The sequence below is a fragment of the Lemur catta genome, chromosome 9 (genome assembly GCF_020740605.2).
Source record: "Lemur catta isolate mLemCat1 chromosome 9, mLemCat1.pri, whole genome shotgun sequence".
NCBI lineage: Eukaryota > Metazoa > Chordata > Mammalia > Primates > Lemuridae > Lemur > Lemur catta.
This window is the reverse complement of record NC_059136.1, coordinates 16,593,179-16,615,501: the sequence shown is the minus strand read 5'-3', so window position 1 is coordinate 16,615,501 and position 22,323 is coordinate 16,593,179. Positions and strand designations below refer to the sequence as shown.

Below are 22,323 nucleotides of genomic sequence, written 5' to 3'. Positions count from 1 at the left end.
AAGGAGGTTTACCCAGTGAAAAAGGGACATGGAGCTGACCCCCATCCCACTGACAGTGGCAGGTCAGTCCCGCAAGCCCTGTTTGGAAGACTTCCCCTGGCCTACCAACTGCCCTGTTTTGTTGCAAAGCTGCCACCAGCTTGGAACACACCACCTCACATTTGCTTCCCCTCTTTCTCATGCTCCTCCCTGACCCCTACTCTTGTTGCCCTGGAGTTGCACCTTCCCATAAAGCCTCAGCCCATGAGCTTCGCTTCAGACCCTTGTTTTCTAGGGAACTGGGGCTAAAACACACGTGATCAGAGTGAACAAGAGCTTTGATAATCTCTATGAAATATTGCAAAGGCATCGTGTAGAACTGGTCCAGTTTAGAACTGCATCGCCTTTGGAAGCCCAGAACTGGGGGTCTCAGCTCTCTCCCCTGAGGGCTCAGTGCTTAGAACACGGTTAACAAGTATTAATAATTGTTGAATCATTGAATAAGTGAATGTGTGTGTTAGCATGAGCTTTGTTTAAATCAGGAGCTCATATAATTTTAATCAACTCTTTTCAACTGTGCATACTCAGTAAAATGTTTAATAATCGAGTAAAAGGGGAAGAAATTAGTCTCTCTTGTGTGACTGGTTTTTCCTTTTTTTATCATAAAAAGTTCCATGGAGTTTTGATTTCCTGTTGGGTCCCTTTCATACATGTCTTTTTTCCTAAGAACGTAACTGTTCTCATTTTATTGCTAGCTTTCTTGGTCTGTGTTTTATTGACATCTGTTTCAAGCTAATCGTTATTTCCAAGATAAGAGTTGAAATTCTGCAGTCTGCGTTCTATGGCTCAATCTATCTTGTGCTTGACGCTAGAAAGGAAGACAGATTTAAAGCACATGCCTTCTGTGCCGACTTTAAAAGTTTGTCACTAAACTCTCATTTCTGGAAAGTGTGATTATAGAGTATCACTCCCACTTCCTTGGAAACAGAACTGAAGAACTTGGCGTAGTCTCCAGTCACCATACATGCAGTTGTCAAAAGGTTCCATTTTTAACCCCATTTGCATTAATATCACACTGGGTCTCTTTGCCTCCCTTCTCTTTTGAGGGGCCGTTACAGTGGCAGCTTTCCCTAGACTGTCTCTAGTTCCAGAAACAAAGAAGTGTATTATCTGCACTTATTTCTGTGAGGGATACCAATTGCCACTGTGCACATTATGAATCACGGTGTTGTTTAGTCGGATCTCTGTCTCCCGAGAGCAAACGTAGCAAAAAGATAATGTCCCCCCTCATATTGAAGTTTTGCAAATAAAATACTAAATATGAATGAAAGTGAAAATGACAAGTAGAGAAGAGGAAGAGCTCTCCTAAAACCCCTTTCTCAGGTTCATCCTCAGTCAGCACTTAGGAGCAAAGGTGTGCCTGGAGGTTCCTGCTGCTTGCACAGCTCCGAGTTCTGGCAACCAAATCTGCCCCAGGGTATATGAGTGCGTTGCATTTCTGAGCATTTGACTTTGTTACTTATTTCCAGAAACACATCGTGTTCAAAAACATGACTATACAGGTCTCCATTTGGTCTTTTTTTCCCCTAACATATTACAGAGTTCTAATCATGCTGCGTATATAACTTGTTATTTTTTTTTGTTACTTGTATCACAAGAACATTTCAATGTTATCCTTTGTGAGCAGCATTTTATAGGTTTTTATGATACTTCACCAAGTACCATAATGTATTTAAGCATCTCTCTATTGTTGGATATGTAGTTTGTTTCCCGTTTTTTGCTGTTATAAATGGACAGCTTAGTACAGAAGGCTTTCTCCTAAATTTAATGTTACTTCTTTGAGATCGTTCTCCAGAAGTAAAATTTCTGGGACAAAGAAGAGGTGGAAACAACAAATTTACCTGCTTTTGATACATACTGCCAATTTGCTTTTTGAAATAGTTGAACCAATTTATAGTCTCGCCAGGAGCAGATGGACACCCTGATGTGCCAGTTCTAGGTAAGGTGGATGATGCTTTCCTTAGTACGCGTTGCTATCATTTCTAATGAGGGTGAATGCTTTTCCAAATGTTTCTGTACTAGTGTGCTTTTCCTTTTGAAAATTGCCCTTTCTGTCTATCCTAAGAAGTCTCCAGTCTTATCAAGCTGATAAGTGTTCCATATATGTATCCAAAAATATTTTATGTATGAAGTGTAAAATATAGATACAATAACCCTTTATGTGTCATAGTTCCTATAAATATTTTTTCTGGCCTGCTATTCGGCTTTTGATTTTTTTAAAAATAATCTTAAATTTTCCCCTCCAGAGTTTTGATAATTATTTCCTTTTTTAAAAGTTCCCTGTTTGCTTATGATTTGATTTTCTTCATAATCTGGTCTTTTCTTTTTTTAGTATAATCTATTTTTTTCTAAATTGGTAACAAATTACTCCAAAACAAAGATAGAATCAAAATGCTAAAAGATGTTGTTTACTTCCACTTCCAACAATACAGAAGATGAGGTGTCTTGAAATCTCCCTTCCACAGAAAAGAATTTAAGATGTTGGTTGAAATGTTGATAGCCAAAGAACCAAATGGAATAGTGATACCAGTTTTTGGTTTAGGGAATTTGCTGAGTCTGTGGAGCCCACCTAGGGAAAAGAGTTTCGTAGCAGACCTGATAACCCTGGGATCTCAGAGGCACCAAAGGATAGAAAAAGACACAGAAAAAGCTGTGCAACTAGAACACCCAAAACAAGTGGTTAAAAATAAGTCTAACATTATCAGTAGTTTCAATCAAGACAAATAGACTCATCACTCCTCTTGAAAGACAGATTGTCATATTGGATGTTTTTTCCCAAATGTATTTACTGTAGTGCCAGGCATCTTCCTTCCTTCCTTCCTTCCTTCCTTCCTTCCTTCCTTCCTTCCTTCCTTCCTTCCTCCCTCCCTCCCTCCCTCCCTCTGTCTGTCTCTCTCTCTCTCTCTCTCTCTCTCTTTCTCTCTTTCTTTCTTTTTCTTCTTTTTTTAAATTTTTGTAGAGACAGGGTCTTGCTATGTTGCCCAGGCTGGTCTGAAACTCCTGGCTTTAAGCAATCTTCCTGCTCGAGCCTCCCAAAGCACTGCGATTTCAGCTGTGAGCCACTGCACCCAGACCAGGCATATTTCATCTGCCCTCCAGATCCATTCTGTACTCTTCTGCACCCAATAGACTCCCTTGCCTGTGGCTTATGGTTTAGTTCAGCCAAGAGGAAAGTCCAGCAGAAGAGTGGAAGGAGGGAGGAGATAATTATCTATGAGTTAGCTATTCCTCAGCAGCCAGCATGCCTTAAAGTCACGGTTCACCTTCCCCTTACCTGTGAAACACTACTGGCCCCAGGGACCTGCACCATCCTTTGTGGCTTTGTTCCCTTCTGCTCACATCTCTATAAATAGTCTATTTATTAAAGCCTTCTTGTATTATCCTAGTTTAATTGTGCTATCTGCTTCCTGCTAGAACTGACTTTTATAACTATACACAAGAAAGATAACTAAAACATAAGAAAACAGGAAAGTTAAAAATAGATTAGAAAACGTATAGTAGGTAAATAATGAAAAGAAAGCTGTTGCAGGTATATTCACATCAGACAAACAAAAATATTATGGCAAAAAACATAATTAGAGCTTTGTATGTAGCTCCATGTATGTGTAGAGGGTCCATCTGTATTGATCAAAGGTTTGGTTCAATTCTGAAAGTTTCACTTCTAATCTTTTATGTAATTTGTAACATAGCCTTAAAGTATATAAAGCAAAAACTTGTTAAAACTACAAAGAGAAACAGACAAACTCCATACGCAGGGAGGAGATTTAGCGTACCGCCAATACATTTGATAGATACAACAGCAAAAGTCTGGAAGGGTAGAAGATGCAAATATCACAATTAACAATTTAGGTCAAACGAACACATTGGAACACCATGCCCAACAACAGAAGAATACACTGGCTCTTCAAGCCTTAATGGAAAAAAGAGAAAAGTCTGGAAATTAATGTGCTAAACATCTAACTTAAGATGGCAGAAAAAGACTAACAACATAAACTCAATGCAGGAGGAAGGAATTTTTAAAATAGCAGAAATTAATAAAATAGAAAACAGACCTATGTAGAGAATATCGATAAAGTCATAAGTTAGTTCTTTGAAGAAACTAATAAAGTTGATAAACCTCTAAGAAGACCAATCAAGGAAAAAGCTGAGAATATATCATTTCAGGAATGAAAAGAAGAACATTATTATAGATCCTGTTATCTCTATTATTATCAGGATATGATAAACTTTTGACCACAAAATGAAATTTTAAGTGAAACAAATAAATTCCAAGAAAAAAATACAACTTATCAAAATTGATAAAAGTTGAAGTAAAAATTAAAATTGTCCTATTGAGGAAATTGATTCTATAATTTAAAAGAAAACTCAAGGCCAGACAAATTCACTGGCAAATTCTGCAAAACATTTAAATGGAAGAGATAATGTCAATGTTCCACAAACTCTTCCAGACAGTAGAAAACGAGGGAGGCTATCCCCAGTTAGTTTAATGAAGCCAATACCTCCTTGATACCAGATCCCAAAAGCACATTCTGTGAATGGACAATTTTCAGCCAATCTCACTCAAGAACATAAATACAAAAAATTTAAGTCTAATATCAACAAACTAAATCCAACAGTATTAAAAGTATTAAAAAGGTAATATACTGTTTCTCTTTTCCTGCCTTACTTTAGATTAATCAAATATTTTTCAATATTCCATTTCATTTCCTCTATTAGCTTTTAGCTGTACTTGGAATGGTTGCTCTAGGGATTATAATATGCATCCTTAATTTATTACAGTTTACTTAGAATTAACATTGAGTGGCTTTGCACTTCACAAACGTAAGAAGCTAATAACAGTGTAGTTCCATCCCTCTACTCCCTCTTTTGTGCCACAGTGGTGTTCTTTTACTTCGGTATACCTCATAAATTGCATATTACTGGTAATATTATTTTTTGCTTTAAGCAGTCTTTTGTCTTTTAAAGAAATGAAGAAAAAAACTAATCTTCTTTGTTTCCCTACATATTTACCATGCCTGGTGTTCTTTATTCTTTCCTATAGATTGAGATTTTCATCTGGTATCATTTTCCCTTAGCCTGAAAGACTTCCTTTACCATTTCTTGTCATGCTGGTCTCCTGGCAGTGAATTTGCTAAGCTTTGATTTATTTGAAAAATATCTTTATTTCATGCCATTTCTCAATGGTATTTTCACTGGATGTAGAATTCTGGCTTGGGGGTATTTTTTTTTAATTTCAGTACTTTAAAGATACTACTTTTCTTCTGACCTTCGTTGTTTCTAATAGGAAATATCTACTTTTGCCATGTAAATGTTATTTATTAATATATCTGAGCCAACTGGTATGTTATGGACCACAAAATTTTCTTTCTCACACGTTTGCTGTATACAAAACAAATAAAAACTGTATTTCCATATTCCTAGAACACACAGGCAACTTCTAATCAGCTTTTGAGCACCTCACTACTAAATAAGAAAGGAAGTCCAGGCATCACCAGGCATCTGACTGAGGAAATTATCCAGCGTTGTAGCCGAAGCAGACTCTAGGCAAGAACACACTCCCAGGCAGAAGGAGCCATCAGGCAGCAAAAGAAAATGTCTAAAAAGCTGTGATCGGTACCCTCTAGGAAGATATGAGAAAATATTTCACCTAGGAGACGGGGACAGGGTGCTGAATTTTTAAAAAGAACGTCGGGAGAACCAAGATAAATGCCTTAAACATGAAAAATATGAGGCCAAAATTAAAAATGCAACACATAAGTTAGAAGACAAACTTGAGGAAATCTCCCAGAAAATGAAATGGGAGGGGTGGGAAGACACTAAATATTGACACAGTGAGAAGTTGTGTTTGAAGAATATTGGTTGGGCAGGGGAGCAACGTGAGTGTGTACAGGGTGTTGGAAGAGAACTGAATTCTCAACTTCCTAGATCAATGTCTAAAATCAAGAACCTAGCGCATAACAAATGAGTATTTTTAATTGGCAATGAAGGGGTAAATGCCAGAAAAATCAGTTCCAAGTATTAAAAGAGGCTGTTATGGAGCAAAGGAAGGGACTCCAAGAGGTAGAGAGGAATGCTGTCTTTGTTATAGACCTTACAGTATTACTTGGCTTTTCAAACTATTATTACTTGGAAAAAACTGAAAAATTTTAAAAGATAGTACTCTAGTCTTCCCTGTCTATCCTTATATTAATAGGTATCATTAAGAAAAGTGCCATGCTATACATTGTCGTACAGAGTTCTTTACTGAATGTATATTTCTACGTTTCACTCAAATAAAAATTGGAACTTAGGGATTCTTAGACCCTTTTCCTGGCACTTAAGATACCATCTTTCCAGGTTTTTATGGCTACAGTAGCACAGGGAAGACTCTTCCATTTCTTCTTTCTTACACCTGAGACTTTGAGGGTTTGTGTGTGCGTGTATGTATGTACACATGCACATGTGTGCATGTTGTATGCACACACATGCATGCATGGATGTGTGTGTACATGGGGAATACACACACACATGTGCCCTCTTCTTTATCCTCCTTTCCAAGCCATCTCCTAAATTCCCTTTATCTTCCTCCCTCTTGCTTTCCATAATGTGGACTTAAAGAGCATTTTTAATTATGTGTTAAATTTAATGAGTAGAGGTTGCTATTTCTGTGCTATTTCAGCATTTATAATATACACATACACACACTATTTTAATAACAGCTTTGTTGAGATATAATTCACATACCATAAAATTCACCCTTTTAAAGTGTTCTTGTATATTTTTATAAATAGATGGAGGCCAGTCTTTTTTATTCCTTCCACCTAAACCTCTGCATAACTTAAACGCAGCCCTCAGGTGACTGGTTCACTGGACCTCAGAAGGAAGAAACTTCCACCAGAGTGTTAGACTGAAATATATTTACTTGATTTTCCAGGCCTCTTTCTTTACCATGTTTCAACTAAAGAATTTCTTCCTGCATATTTTAGGTATGGGGGTGCAAGGGGGAGAATTAATAAACTCTTTATTGTTAATAACTTCTGTCATGGCCAAGAAAACCCAGGGATTCAAAAGTATTAGCTCAGAATCCTTAATCTAACAGAACTTTCCCCTCACCCCTACCTGCTTTGTCTCCAATTGTAAATTCCCTTCTCAAGGATTTTTAATGCTTAATTCAAAATGCCAGGCAGAGAAAAGCTTTATTACCGCTGGTACTTTCCTATCGGCAAATGCAACCTTAGTCTTCCCTTAATTCTGGTTCTTTCTTTGCATAATAGGAATAATCCTGTTTGTTCATTATGAATTTAATGCATTGAGGGGAAATGCTGCATTGAAGATAGTGAATGATGATAAAGCCGTTTATTGGCAGCCTCAGATGGCATTAGCCGCGGATTATACTCTGCCTCTCACAATGACAATCGCCTGGCCTTTGCTGTTGACATCTGGAGGCAGCTTGCTGGCAGTGCTGTCCCCAAATGTTTAAGCAGGTGGATTTGTGGTTCTTTCTTCTACAGGCTCAGAAATCTAGTGGTACAAAAGCCAAAGAATTTGGATTTGGGTATCTTTTAGACCCCCCTCCAGGAAACTAAGGGATTCATGGTACTAGCTGGCTTTCTATAATAGTAAACTTGAGCAGGCTTGCTGAGTATCTTGAATAGTAAATAATACATTCTTATTAAATGCTTTGTCTGAAGAGGGCCAACATTCTACAATCCTTCTGCCTCTAGGTGGCAGTTCTATTGAGTGGGGACTCTGTTCTGGCCACGGTGGCCAGCACGTGGTCTGCCCTCTCTCCTTCTCTCCTTCTCCTCTTCCTTGGTTCTTCTCTATCCACGTGTCTCATCTTCCCAATGACAGTGCGGCCTCTGGGGAATGCCCAGTGTGGGGGGGCGGTGATGGCCCTGGCAAGCCTGTCCTGGCGTGCGTGCTGGTGCCGTGGTTGGTGGGTCGTGCTGACTTACAGAGAGGAGCAGGGTCCCCCTGAAGACCAGAGCCCCAGAGCAGCTCACCCTGTGTGTCTATGCCTTAGTCTGCTGTGCTAAGTCACTGGTATCAGACCCTTTGGCCACAGTTAAGCTGGGGCTGGGGTTTGGGGAAGGGACTGTGTATGGGGTGTGATTCTTGGAAGGGAACTGATTCACCCAGGTGGCCTGTGGTCATTCACCTGGCTATTTTGGGATCAAGCCTCATGGGATGCCAAACACTGGTGGGGTCATTTGGCATTATGTGTGCAGAGCCCTAACCATGTCTTATTCTCTGACCCAGTTGTTCCACGTTGGGGACTCTATTAGGAGAAAGTAGTCCAGACTGCATCAAATGATATTTCTGGCAGATTTATGTATTTAAAAAAAGGGAACTGGAATAAATGTTCTGTCATAACCTGTCATGAGAGATTGGTTAAATAAATGGTTACATTCATGGGGTAAAATGTTTTGCTATCAAAAATATTATGTTTTAAGGTAATAATTCATTCAGCAAACATTTATTCAGCACCTACTGTGTGCCTGAAACTTGCTACACCCTAAAGCTAGTGCACCAAATAAGAAAGACACATTCCCTGCTCATGTAATGCCTCTAGTCTGAAGAAGGAAGAGAAAACAATGAACAAGTAAATAAGTAAGATAACTTCTGAATGTGATTAACATGATAAAATGCCAAGTGGGGAGAAAAAAAGAGAAAATAGTGAACCACGTTGTCAACAAAAAATACACATGCATAGAAAATAGCCCAAATAGGCTGGGCACAGTGGCTCACGCCCGTAATCCTAGCACTCTGGAAGGATGAGGCGGGAGGATTGCTTGAGGTCAGGAGTTTGAGACCAGCCTGAGCAAAACAAGACCCCATCTCTACTAAAAATATACAAAATTAGCCAGGCAACTAAAAATGGAAACAAAAAATTAGCTGGGTGTGGTGGTGAGCACCTGTAGTCCCAGCTACTCAGGAGGCTGAGGCAAGAGGATCGCATGAGCTCAGGAGTTTGAGATTGCTGTGAGCTAGGTTGATGCCACCGTACTCACTCTAGCCCAGGCAAGAAAGCAAGACTTTGTCTCAAAAAAAAAAAAAAAAAAATAGCCCAAACAGAAATATGCCAAAAGAAGTGATTTTTATTTTCTTCTTTATATGTTTCAGTATTTAATAAATTTTTCTTCTTTTATAACTAGAGAAGAAATAACTTTAAAAAAGAATCATGCTTTAGATTTCTGCATACACTTTATGCCATAGATACAGAATACTTATTTTTACATCTTCTGAAGGCAGAGAAACCTAAGTGGCTCTCTTGGTAGAGGAAGTGAAAAGAGCATTTATGTACAAGAAAAAGAGATAAATGTATCCAAAATTTCCATTGTGTAAAGCTTAACCTTAGGTCACGTTCTGCAAATCGCACCTACCTAGGCATGGAAGGTCTCCTTTTGGGGCATGTGCAGGAAGGGGTTGCTTCCTGCCCACTGCCCCTCCCTGCCTGCTCTTTTGTGGGTCTCCTAACTCTCAGCTCCACAGTCGTCTGCTCAGGGCTTGGCCCTTGGTAGGGGCTCATGAATATCTTGCAGGCGGAGAAAAGAACAAAAATATAAACCAGGTCTGAGCAAAACGCCTTTTCATTCTGCTTGTCCTTGCTATGAATGTGGCTAAGATCTGCTTTTATGCATCTTGAAAGTGTTGCTACTTGTTCCCAGCAAATGTTTTTGGTAAATTTCCAACTTTTTAAATTGATTCAAATTTTATCAAATCAGAAAGTTGTCTCGCTCTTAATCCTGTGAAAAGATGTTCAACTTCTCACATAATAAGAGAAATGCAAAGTTAACCTCTCCCAATTATCAGATTGACGATCCCAGCCATAGTTCCAGGCTGTGAGAGAGCACACTTCTTTTGATGCCCAATTCTACTTGTAGGATGTAGCCTACAGTTATATGTACACACATATGAAATGATATGTGCACTCTATTTTCCTTAACAAAACACTTACGCAGCAGCTCCTATATGCCGTCAGTGCTTTACCATCATTAAGTCATTTAATCTCCTAAATAACTGTGTGAAGTAGATATTATTATTACCCCCACTTTACAGATGAGGAAACTGAAGAACAGGGATTGAGTAATCTGCCCAAGAGTCACACAGCTAGTAGGGAGCAGAGCCAGGATTCAGACCGCATTGCTCTAGGGCCCTTGCTCTGCCCACCTCACCCATTCCCGCCTTGTGTGACCAAAGCTACAGCACTGTTTGTACAGTCACGTGCCACAAAATGGTATTTCTGTCCACAGTGGACCACATATACAACAGTTGTCCTATAAGATTCTAATACTATATTTTTACTGTATTGTTTCTATATTTAGATACACACCATTGTGTTACAATTGCCTACACTATTCACTGTAGTAACATGCTGTACTAGGAACAACAGGCTACACCATACAGCCTAGGTGTGTAGTAGGCTGTACCATCTGGGTTTGTGTAAGTGCACTCTGTGATGTTGGTATAAGACTCATACAACTTGTATGCACAATGATGAAATCACTTACCGATGCATTGCTCATAATGTATCCCCATCATTAAGTGACACATGACTGTCATTGCACAAGTGTGGAACCAACCTAAACACCCATCAATAGGGGATTGTTTAAGCAAATGATGTTTCATCTCTCCAATGCACTCGTGAAACGTCACCAAGATACATTGCTAATGGAAAAAGCAAGGAGTAGAAGGTGCTAGTAGGTGAGTTAATAAAGGGGACAGGGCAAAAAAAGTTCATATTTGCTTAAGAATATAATGTCCGTGAAAGGCTACACAAGAAACAGGTAACCATGGTTGCCCATGGGAAGAGGGATGGTGACCAGGGCACAGGATGGGAGGGAGACTTCCACTGGCTCCCTTATATACTTTTGGATTGGATTGGATTCTGAGCCATCCTGATCTGTTACTTACTCAGAAACATAAATCAAAGCCAAGTACCATTGCTTTTTAATGTTTTTTTCTTTGACCGTACAATCACTTTGTTCATAGATTTTAAAACTTAAACTTAAAACTTTTTAAAATTCATATATGTGAACAGGTAATATATGTTTGTAGTTTAAAAGAAAGTTCCAGGGGAATATCATAAAAATGAAGTCTTTCTTCCATTCCTGAGTTCCTTCCTGCTCCCTCTCCCTGCGCCCGGGGCACACCACTCACCCTGAGTGGGGAGCAGCTCCTTGTGTGTGTGCTTCCAAAACTATATCAAAAAATAAAAATCTAATTTTAGGGACTAGGCTTTTTGTGGGTGTTTTTGGAGACATCCTATAGAGTTGAAATAAATTCCAGCTCAAATGATGGCTTTCAGAGCCTGTAGTCCCTGTCCTGTAGTCATTATACCCCACCTTAATCTCAGCTCATCACTCGGTAGGTGAAGTGCTCAGATTCCTCTGTGATTTGAAATAAGACTTTAATTGGATCCTAAGATGTTGAGAAAGGGGTAAAGATTCATCACCAGTGACTGTTTTCTGCACCTGCGACCGTGTAGAGCACGTCTTATGTTGCCATGGTCACATGTGGAGCCTGGGTTAGGAGCCGTGTTAGGGGGATGAGCTGCTGTACGTCAGGGTGGGGGACCTGCGGCCTTGGGGCCACACGTGGCCTTCTGGATCCTTCAGTGCAGCCTTTGGATTGAATCCAAATTTTACAGAACAAATCCTTTTAATAAAGGATTCAAATAGTCCGCTCAGGAATGTTTTTCCAAATTGAAGAGCCTTGCCTACATCCTTTAATCCTGGCCAGGCTGAGAGAGGCTTGGACAATACAGGGTCTGATTGGGGGCTATAGGCTTTTGGGACCTGGTGCTTAGCTAGCGAGGGCGACAGTTAAAACAAAACAGGGCTACTATGTGCCACATTGTGTAACCGGGTCAAAGTCAAATGCCACTTAGGGTAGTACGAGAGTCTGGCCTAGTGAACTGCAGGGCCAGTCCTGCCTGTGTCCCACCTGCCCACATGGCCAGATGGCATGGGTCACAGCCCATGTGCTTGTGCATGGTGACGAGCAGGAGCCCCTGTTCTGGGATTTAGGGAGGCCAAGAGATTCCCAGAATTGAAACAAAAGATGAATTTGTACAGGTGGAGCTGCCCGCATTGCAGAAACAGGACCTAGGAGGTATCTAAAGACAGATGGCCTGCCGCTCAGAGCAAAGAGCAGGAGTAGTTAGCGTGAGCAGAGGGAAGTGACAGTAAAAACCCAATAAATACCCGAGAATCAGAGCAATATTTCCCCTTGCCCAAAGCATCCTGATTGCCAAGAAACCCAGTGACAGAAAAGGAAGAGGAAGCCAAGGACTTTTCCAGCCAACATGGACATGCAGCTGGCAAAGGCACTGTCCCCAGCTGGAGTCCCAGCAGCCAGTCATGAGGGTCCAATGAGGGGGCTCACAGCTGGTGTGCGTGTGTCTCCTGTTGGCCAATCCAGTTATAAATATGCACTGACAGGCTGGGTGACAAGGAGTCCCGTCAGCATGAGCAGCGTGTCCTTGGGCAGGTCACACTGGACCTTGTCCCCCTCATCTGTACAAGGCAATGACCTTCTAAACACAGTTCCCCTGCTCTGAATCTGGGGACACTATAGTAAGAAAAAGAAGCTGAACTCAGTGGCCTACAGCTGCGCCAGCCTGCAAATACGTGTTGCTTACTTGTATAGATGCTCCTCAACAACTCATCTTAAGTTGAAAATATTGTAAGTTGACTTATTTTGATGGTGTTTTCAACTTAAGATGGGTTTGTCCAGATGGAGTCTCGAGGAGCATACTGAACGTGCATCGCTTTCACACCATCATAAGGTTGAAAAGTTGTAAGCTCAACTGTCCTAAGTTGGAGACGATCTGTAATGTGTTTTATAACATCAGAAATTCACCTGGAAATCGCAGGATAGGTTTTGCACTTCTCTGTACACCTGAGAACACCTAGCCACACGGATCGTCAATCCCAGGTGGAGGCACTCAGTGGAGCAAGGTCCCTGCTGCTCTCCTGCCAGCCCTGCCCTCCCCAGGCCTGGCTGTCTTTCATTTCCCCCAGAGTCTGGCTGGGTTCTCTCTCCACCCAGCCTCTGTAGACATTTGAGTTTGGGCCAGCACTGCTACCCGCCAGAACTTCCCCACCCACCCTGGGCTGGCTGCGAAGGAGAGAGCCGCAGACTGAGTCTCCCCGTGGTCCAGTAGCAGGGTTCCTTGGTGTGACCCAGCCATCACATTTGGAGGCTTTGGCACAAGGCTTCTGGCCAGGCCTGGCACCGGATCTACCCACTGGATATCACAAGAGGGGAGGACAGGCGGTGCCACCCATGGGGGAGGCAGCAGCAAAGGGGCTGCAGTGAGGCCAGGGAGCAGAGGACAGTCTCCAGGACAGTGGAGAGTCCGACTTGGGCTGACCTCATCCCAGCAGGGACAGGAAGAGCAGAGAAGCGTCAGCTTATAGCAATAAGACCCCCCGGAGGAGGCGGCATGTGGCCTGGGCAATAGGTTTGTACCCGGTCGGCAGGTAACCAGGAAGTGAAGGTGGCAGGCCAGAGCCCAGCTGTGAGAGGAGGAGCCAGGTAGCACCTGACACTTATTTCTGTGAGTGACAGAGGCCTTTGCACAGGCCGAGGAGGCCACAGGTGCATCAAGGGCTTCCCAAGGTGACTCTGTGGGTTGGTGCCTTGCAGGGAAGTTGAAAGAATGGAGCCTCATTTTGTATGGCACGGCCGAGCACCCGTACCACACCTTCAGCTCCCATCAGTCCCGCTCACGGATGCTGGAGCTCTCGGCCCCGGAGCTGGAGCCACCCAAGCCTGCTCTGCCACCATCCCAGGTTGAGGTTCCCGAGGACGAAGAAGATTACACAGGTAATGAACCTGAAGCCAGAGGATAGGGCCTCTGCAAGTTTGTTTTTCCACTGTAACTCTTGAAATGGGCTGTTCCTGGCAAAAGGTGGGGGTGATGATTCTGTCTTCTCTTGCCTGGAGTCATAATAATGATGGTAATTTGCACTCACACAGCTCCCTCCACCCAAGGCTCTCCTAATATTTTACAGACCAGTAAGTATGCTTCAAACCAGTAAGTATTCTCCAACCTTCGCAGGCTGGGAAAGCAAGGTCCTATATGCCCAACCAGAACCAGGACTTGCCCCTTGGTTAAACAGCTGGCTCCAGGAGCACCCCCTTTTCCTCAAAGGCCCCCACTCACGGCTCAGCCTCCAGACTCTCTCGGGTCCATCCACTTCCAGTCCTTGTGGCCGGGATGTGGGAAGGACAAGGTTACTCACAGAGCCCAGGAAGGTTGGGTCCAGCGAGCGCAGCCAGGGAAGGAGCTGGCCCCAGAGATCGCAACCGCCCGGAGGGAGGGATGGAAGACCCAGGAGAGGGTCTCAAGAGATGACATCAGTAGATACTGATGCTGCCTAAAAAGTCTTAAAAATCCTACAGCACGTAAAGACGCTTTGTCTAAATCCTTTTTCTCCAGCCACCCATTGCCAAGGTGGCCCCTGGCTCTGGGCCACCAGCTTATGTTGCAAGGTGGCCGAGAGCCACAGCAGCCCAGGGAGGGCTTGGGACATCTCCAGCTGCTGAGCCAGGCCCAGTTTTTATTAGCGTGTTAGGTTCGAAACTGTTCCTTTCCCTCTGAGGCATCCAACAGCGATTTGTTCAAAATGGGGTGTTTCTGGTTGGGCATATTTTCCTTAGCTAAATATTACAGCTACTTGATAAATGATGGGTGATATCGAAGAATATTGAGGATTTGAGTTATCTAATATCTTCTGAAAAAAAAAATAACAAAATGGAGAATTCTACCAACACAAATCAAGCATAAATTATGGTTGATTCCATTTTAAATTTCTCCTGCTATTCCTTTAAAATGGAGCATTGAATTATGTATGGACTAATCTTCTCTGCTTCCCCCTGTGATTTATAAACTGTGGCAAGATTCAGTAATTATTAATAAAGGACTGATTTTTTCTTCCTTAAAATCTGCTGCTTACTTCAGCCTTGCACACTCGCTATAATTCTGTTCTGTAGTCTGAATCAGCCAGTCTCTGCCGAGCACGGCCCAGATGGACAGAGGGGGTCTCCATGGGAATGAGATACATTCCCAGCCCTCAAGGACTCTGTAGTCTTGGGGGCAAGTGGGACAGGCAGACCAGGAATGGCAGGGAGAGCCGGTTCAGAGACGGGACAGAGTGAAAGAGGGGCCAGCACCAGAGAGTGCCATGGTGTGGAAGGCAAAGGATGAAGGGGGAGCAGCAACCTTAGAGTCCATGGCAAGGCCAAGGAGGCTGTGGGATGGTGCACCGGGAATGCGGGGAGCTGGCCATGGGCATGGTGTGCTGGGCGTGATGGGCCCCTGAACCCTGTGGATAAGAGAGCAATTGCTGAGAAATGGAGGAGTTGCAAGAGGAAAGTCCAGGAAATGATCACGGACGACGAAGGTTCCAGGATGGCAGCAGACAAGATCGCCTGCTGAGAGGGAGGACTGGGGACCAGGGTCCAGTGGGGAGGAAAGGCTGCAGCCTCAGAGGGCAGAGCAGGGTACCAGGAAGACATCAGTGCCACAGTACTGGAGGTGGCACCACAGCTTTGTGGTGACGGCTGCCCCACTGGGTCAGAAGTGTAGCTGGAGGCCACCTCAGGGACCCACCAGGATGCTGGATTGAGGAGCAGACCCGGGGCTGGTCCTACACAGAGACTTGGAGTCAGCAGGTCTGGGGTGCTCAGGACTTTGCACCTGTAGCAAGCACTCTAGGTGACTCGAGGGGGCGTGGGCTTGGGGGCTGGAAGACGCTGAAACCAGCAAGGATGAGGGCAGGAGGCAGGCAGGGGCTCACAAGAGAGTGGCCGAGAGGCCAGGACAGATCTGTTGTGGGGATGCAGGGAAGCCTGGGTCTCAGGAAAGAAGCAGTCATTGAGCCAGAGAAGCTGAGTGGGCTGAGGACAGCCCGGGACAGTATGGTCATCCTTGCGGGGCTGCAGGGGGATCTGGGAGCCCACACGGTGCTGTCTGGAAGCCAGGGTGCCAGGACAGGGTACAAGGGAGTTGATTCATAGACTGCAAGGCCTGTCCAGAGCAGGACGGTGTGGAGTTGTAGATTCAGCAGGTCCACACTCACTCAACAGACAAGGGCAGAGGCGCAGAAGCATTAAGAAACTTGAGGTCACACAGCAATCAGGAAAGAGACCAGACTGGTAATTAGCGTGGTCTGTTACTCTCGTTGGCACCTCTTGTCTGCAGTCGACCAGCTCCACTCTTGGGTGCCACTCTGCGTCCAGGAGTGTTACGATGAGGTTCCAGCACACTTTTCTTGGCAAAAAAGATGGTGATACAAAACCCTGCTCTTCCTGCAGCAGTTGGTCTGAGCACATAATGACAAAGCCCACCGAGGACTCCCAGGTTGCTTTCTAACATTTATTTGTTTGGGTATTTTTTTTATCCTGGATTTGCTCCGCAAAGGATTTAAGGTGGGATTTTCAAATAAACCTGTGTTGGTTTTAACCCCACATAGAGGGGGACCAGCTGTCAGCCAGTGCGTTCGTCACGTTACTGGAGTCCCCCTTGTCTCGGAGCCTCTTACTAGGAGTTATGGAAAGTGACCTGGGAAGTGAGTGGGTCAGGGAGGAACTTTCACGCTAATTGAGGACGGAGGAAAAGCAGATGTAAGTACAAACTGCAACATAAATAACATGCTCACCCAGAGAATGAGTTCCAGCTGTACCAGAACATTCTTAGGGTGATAGAGTGATTGGGACAAGATGGCCAGCCAGGTGGATTTAATTCAAGAACACTTCATGGGAGAGATGAATCTTGATATTTGGCTTTTAAACACAATTCAGGCAGAGAGCCGTGCTGGGGAGGTTTGTTTATAGATGCTTATCTGGGTATCCTCAGCCCTTGGATGGGGTCTTAGCCTGGCCCGTGGGTCACCTTGTTGCCGTGGGGAGGTTCTGCCACCCTCACTGTTGAGTGCCCCCCAGCCTTGCATGGGGCTGCCCTCGGGATTATTGATTAAACTTTCTACTGCAGAGAGGCCAGGGGCTGGGGGTGAAATCCATACACCGTGGGCCAGCGGCTAGAAGCACCACACCAGTCCCCTCCCCAAGGCTGAGCCCGCCTGGGACATCCTGGAACATTCTGTCTGTGAACGGTGAAGGCATCCACGTCTACGCTTTCCATGTTCCCGTCCACTCTCTTCTCGTCTGTACACTCACTGTTCTGCCCCTCAGCAAGCATGTATCGAGCACCTGCTCTGAGCCAAATGCCATTCCAGGTGCTGGGAACATAGCAGGGAACACGCTAGACCAAATCCTGCCTGCCTAGCTCCCATCTCCTGTGCCTGGACAGAGTGAGGAAATCGGCCTGTCACTTCCCTGTCCCACCCCGCCCCCCTCTTCTTAAGATTGAGGAGATTGTTCACTTTATCAAGCAAGACAGACTTGCTGCCTCTGGGCCCTCAGGGAGAAAGTGCTGCAGGAGAAGGCGGGAGGGAAGCCCTGGCGTCCCAGTGTCCCTGCGTCAGCAAGGCCACCGCTGGGCGGCCTGCGCCTGGTGGGAGGCAGGGGCCCAGCACTGGGCTCATGTTTTGGCTCAATGAGTCCTTAAAAACAATGGTACAAAGCAGCAAGGGTTTCTGGGGCTACCCTCAGAGGTGGCCTGGGATGAGGTGGGCAAAGAATCCAATCAGATGAGAATTGACTCCAAGATAGTCAAACAGCCTGGAGCTGAGGGAGCAGGTGTTGGCTCAGCCATGGGCTTTGGAAATGGCTGGTGGTGCCACCCAGGAGCTGCATCCAGAGCGTCCTCCAACGCAAACTCAGCTGGAAGGGGAACTCAGCATGGTGGGAACAGAGGCAGCAGAGACCCCACAGTGCAAACCTGGGCACTACGCAATGGCGAGCCTTCGAGCCTCCGGGGAGGAAGCGCAACGAACCGAGTCTGACACCGGGAGGGGCAGGAGACTCTTTAAGGGCGAATGAAGAGGGCTTTGTGTGCCTCAGCAAAGCCCCATTGTGGGCAGCGGAGAATGAGGACTTTTGTCTTTCCCTCAAGTCCCCACTAAACGTGGTTGGCCAGCAGATAAACTCTTCTTTGCTTTGGAACTCACTCCCCAGCCCCAAGCCCCCAACCCAACAACTGACACCTTGGAGAAAAGTTTTTTCTTCTCCAAACCCAAAGCGGTAGTATGCCCTGCTTAGTCCTCCCTGCATCTCCTCAGAACAATCCAGTAAGTTTTCCTGGGCCACTTCACCAGTGCAGGAGGGACAGGTGGGCAGATAGGCGGGGAGGCCCACCCCAGCGCTGGGAAGTGTGTCACTTCTGCAGACGAGGAAGGAGAGGATGCCTGCAGACGTGTCCCGCCCCAGCCGAGGGCTCGTCTCTGAGGCCTACCTGGGAAGGACCTAGAAGGGTGATGTTTGCTAGAGTCGGCTGAGTTCCCCTACAGTTCCGTCACTTTTCCAACAACACACAGGCCCTCAGAGTTAGGATTCGGGGACTAGTGGGAAGACACTGGTGGCCCAGCACTGAGGGCCGGAGTGCGGGAGCCAGAGGGAGGCTCAGCTGTGCTGAAAGGGGCCCAGCTGTGCACAGAAAGCAGCAGCAGCAGGTGGCACGGCCAGGCTCTGTCTCTGCCCACCCCAGACCTGCCTGGCGACAGCCACATGGGGTAGTCCTGAACTCGGGCACATCCATCCTCATTCCCAGCACAGCGGCACGTGGGGAGTTCTCTCCCCTCTTCCTGCCTAATCCGTGTTTGCTCATCGCAGCTTCCCTAACACCATGAACACCCCCTGTTGCCATGCTCGTCCTTCCCCTGGAAATCAAAAGTGCCAGCTGGCCCCAGCATGAGCCTCTCTGGTGCCAGTGAATAAACTGAACAGAGTTGTCCAAGCCTCTGTGTCCCCATCATCTCTCCTCCACACGCTCACAGTCCCCCTCTCCCCACTGGTCTGGGTCCCACATCTACCCCTGGGTGCTGGCTTGCTCTGTGCTGTCGAGAGCACTCAGACTCCCTGCCTGCCATTGGAGCCCACTGAGGCTCAGCTCGGGGGGTGACCGAACTCCCCAGCAGGGCCGGCCACTCCTTAGGGCCTGCTGAGGTGTGACATCCAGATGAGGGGACCCATGGGACTGCATTTGCTCAAGAAGGCATCTCTCTGGATGAAAGGCAATGCTTGTTTCTTTAAGGTGCGTGCCATCCGGAGTGTGGTGACAAAGGCTGTGACGGCCCCAACGCAGACCAGTGCTTGAACTGCATCCACTTCAGCCTGGGGAACGTCAAGACCGGCAGGTAATGCGTGTCCTGGAGCCCCGCGGCGTGCCACTCAGGCGGCCTGTTCTGAGTTGTGTTCTTAGCCCCCCCACGACCCGATGCTCTAATTAGGAATTAATGTAACACCCCAAAAAACATCACATTGTGGTTAACTGCTTTGGACTTTTAAAATTTTTAGTGGTTTGTATTCTGATCACACAAGTAATATCTACTATGGAGAAATCAGAAGCCGTGGCACTGTGGCATCCATGCTTATAAACCTTTTTCTATCCACACTGTTAGACAGAAACGGATCACACTGAGCACAGCACGGCTGCAGGGGGACTGCAGACAAGCCGGATTCATGAGCCCAGGCCGGTTGGCCTCACTGGGCTAGCTGGGGGGACCTAGCTCTCCATCAGGCTGTATACTCCTGTGTGGCCTTGTCGTCTAGCCCTGAGCTCTGTCCCCTGAACTCCTCCAGCTCCTGGCATTACCACTTTCTCAAATTCCCTTCCTGGCCGGTCTTGCAGCTGCTGTCTTGTCCATTTATGCATTTCACAAACTTTCCTGAGCACCTACCATGTGCTACACATGCCAGGCCCAGGAGGCCAAGATGACGGCACCGCTGGGTGTCCTAAAGGCCTGGGTGACAGATGCACCTGCAAGTTGCTGGTGCACACCCACAAGGGCCCTAGCAGGGGTGTGGCCCTGCACGGTGGAGCAGGGTGCCCACGTGGCTCTCATGGTATCCTAGAGTTCCCAACATGCACTCAACTTGCCACGTTGCAAAAGCAGTCACCCTCCTGGCTTTCTCACTGCCCATGAGATGCTGTGGGTTTTGCCAGAGCCAAAAGCTGCAAAAGTCAAATACCAACATCACGGTGCCTATGGGAAGCCACACACAGCTTCAGGACTTCCCACTGGGCCCGCTTGGAAAGGAGAGGACTCCCAGGTTCTTATCCAAGTCCTCGACCTCACACTGCACTCACCAAGACAAGGGGTGTAGGGTTTGACATTGCCCCCCGGGCCCTTTGCTGACTCAGGGTGGTGCCGCAGGGCGGGCGTGGGGCTGAGCTGCGTTGGCAAGGCCCTGCGGGTCCTCACCCGCTCCTGCTCCTGCTCCCACAGGAAGTGCGTGAGTGTGTGCCCCTTGGGCTACTTTGGGGACACAGCAGCAAGACGCTGTCGCCGGTGTCACAAGGGGTGTGAGACCTGCTCTGGCAGGAGCCCCACGCAGTGCCTGTCTTGCCGCCGTGGGTTCTATCACCACCAGGAGATGAACACCTGTGTGACCCTCTGCCCTGCAGGATTCTATGCCGATGAGAGTAAGTGGCATGTCCCTGGGCACAAGAATGGGGGAGCCAGCTCTGCCCTCTCTGGGCTGGTGTCCTGTCTACTGGGAGAATTTCCCGGCCCTCTGCTTCCTGTACTGTGTTGTTCTGAGTAAGGGCCCTTAACAGGGGAGGTGGGGGGACGGTGAAATCAAAGCTCTCAGGCCTGTCGGCTAACAGCGTTTCACCCCCAGACCTGGCCAGGAGCAGTTCAAAGTGACGCTGGAATGAATCCTGACAGTCCAGGGTTTTTCACACATCAGCAAGTCCATGTCCACTATTGAGGGTGGGCAGAGAGATGGCTCAGGCCAGCCGTTCTTGGGCTCAGTCTGCTTCGAGATACCAGAAGAAGATGTCCTGCTGTCTATCCTATAATTTCTCCTCCAGGAAAAACTATGCTGTCAGCTTCTCTGTAACACAGGCCATGTGCACTGGGTGGGGATCGGGGCATTCAGCCAGAGCTTATGGAGCTGGTGGTTGAAGCTGGGGGAAAGGCCCTCCTAGGAAGAGCTGCTGAGCTGAAATTGGGGTTTAAGTGTGGGGAGGTTTGCAGACCTCCACAAATGAAGAGGAGCCTGCTGACTGATGTAAATTGGGCTCAGAAGGAACAGGTTAGCCTTTGTGGCACACTGGCCAGAGGGTGACCACACCCCTAAGAGGTGGGCAGTGGTTTCCCATCTTGCAGATGGGGATCGAAGCTGAGAGAGGTTAAAGGCCCACCATTAGTTGTGACAGAGCTGGGACTCAAGCTCAGAGCAGCAAAACCAGGTGTCCTGCTGTCCCACCTGTCCCACGAGGGCCGGGGGATAGGCAGGGGCTCTGGGCCCAGGACCAGGACCACATGCCCAGCAGTTCACCTCACCCTGGGAGAGACACAAGAGAGGGTTTGGGTTAAATTAATGGGGGAATAATTCTCAAACAAGTTGAAGAAGCTACCATTCGATGTGTGCGGTCTTGTAGGTAGCAGGCCTTCCCACAGCCCACCTCTCTGGGTCTTTGCTGCACAGGAGGGGTCACTGATCCACCCTGTCATGGCATTGCTGTTGCCACTGTGGAGAAGGAGCCAGGAAATCTTTAAAAACATATGAAGCCATCAAATAACCAGACTCTTTAGAGAGAAAACAAAAAGTCATGCAAGACGCATTTCACAGCCTTTGCAAACACCTGCCCTGGCTGCCAGCCAGACCTGCCTTCAGGGTGGGGGTGTCTTTGTCCCTGGCCCCTTCCCCAGGCCACAGAATCAGCCATTGTCATTCACCCAACACATCCTCGCTAAGCAGCCACTTCGTGTGTGTAAAGCCACCTGTGGGGCCCTGAGGGGGACACACAGAGTTGTAGCAGGCAGCCCTTGGCTCCCAGGCCCGGAGCACCCAAGCACTTAGCAGTGGTTCAAGGTGGTGTTTAATGAGGTGCCAACGTGTGTGACCCAGATAACAACCTCTGCAGATGCAGGTGGGGGGAGGGGTGACCCAGAATTCCCCTGGGAGGTATGATAGCTCGTCCTAGGTTCCCATCTCACCGTATAGAACTGCAAGTCTTCAGGAAAGGCCCCTGTGAACGCACTGAGGGGGAGCTAGTAGCATCCCCGGCCTCTGCCACACACACCTGGTCACATTGGTAAGGATTTCCACCTGCTTAAACTCCGCTCAGTCACTGTTGAATAAGCAGAAGCATGGCCCGTCTCCTCTGGAAAGGGACTGCCTGCAAAGCCTGGCGGTGGCAGGAGCAATTCACCCTAGAAA

At 46.6% G+C, this 22,323-nt stretch overlaps 1 protein-coding gene across 3 annotated transcripts in view; it reads left to right on the top strand.

Moving 5' to 3' along the window:
- The window catches only part of PCSK6 (proprotein convertase subtilisin/kexin type 6), a 159,993-nt gene that overhangs the window by 125,250 nt on the left and 12,420 nt on the right, over positions 1-22,323 (top strand). The window contains exons 14-17 of one of the 3 annotated variants that reach the window (XM_045560660.1): positions 13,675-13,854; positions 14,008-14,046; positions 19,184-19,286; positions 20,379-20,575. In XM_045560660.1, coding sequence (XP_045416616.1) covers positions 13,675-13,854; positions 14,008-14,046; positions 19,184-19,286; positions 20,379-20,575 — 519 coding nt within the window. Of the gene's footprint in view, positions 1-274; positions 1,368-13,674; positions 13,855-14,007; positions 14,047-19,183; positions 19,287-20,378; positions 20,576-22,323 lie in introns of those variants that run through there. The other 2 variants (XM_045560661.1, XM_045560662.1) reach the window with 2 other exon arrangements.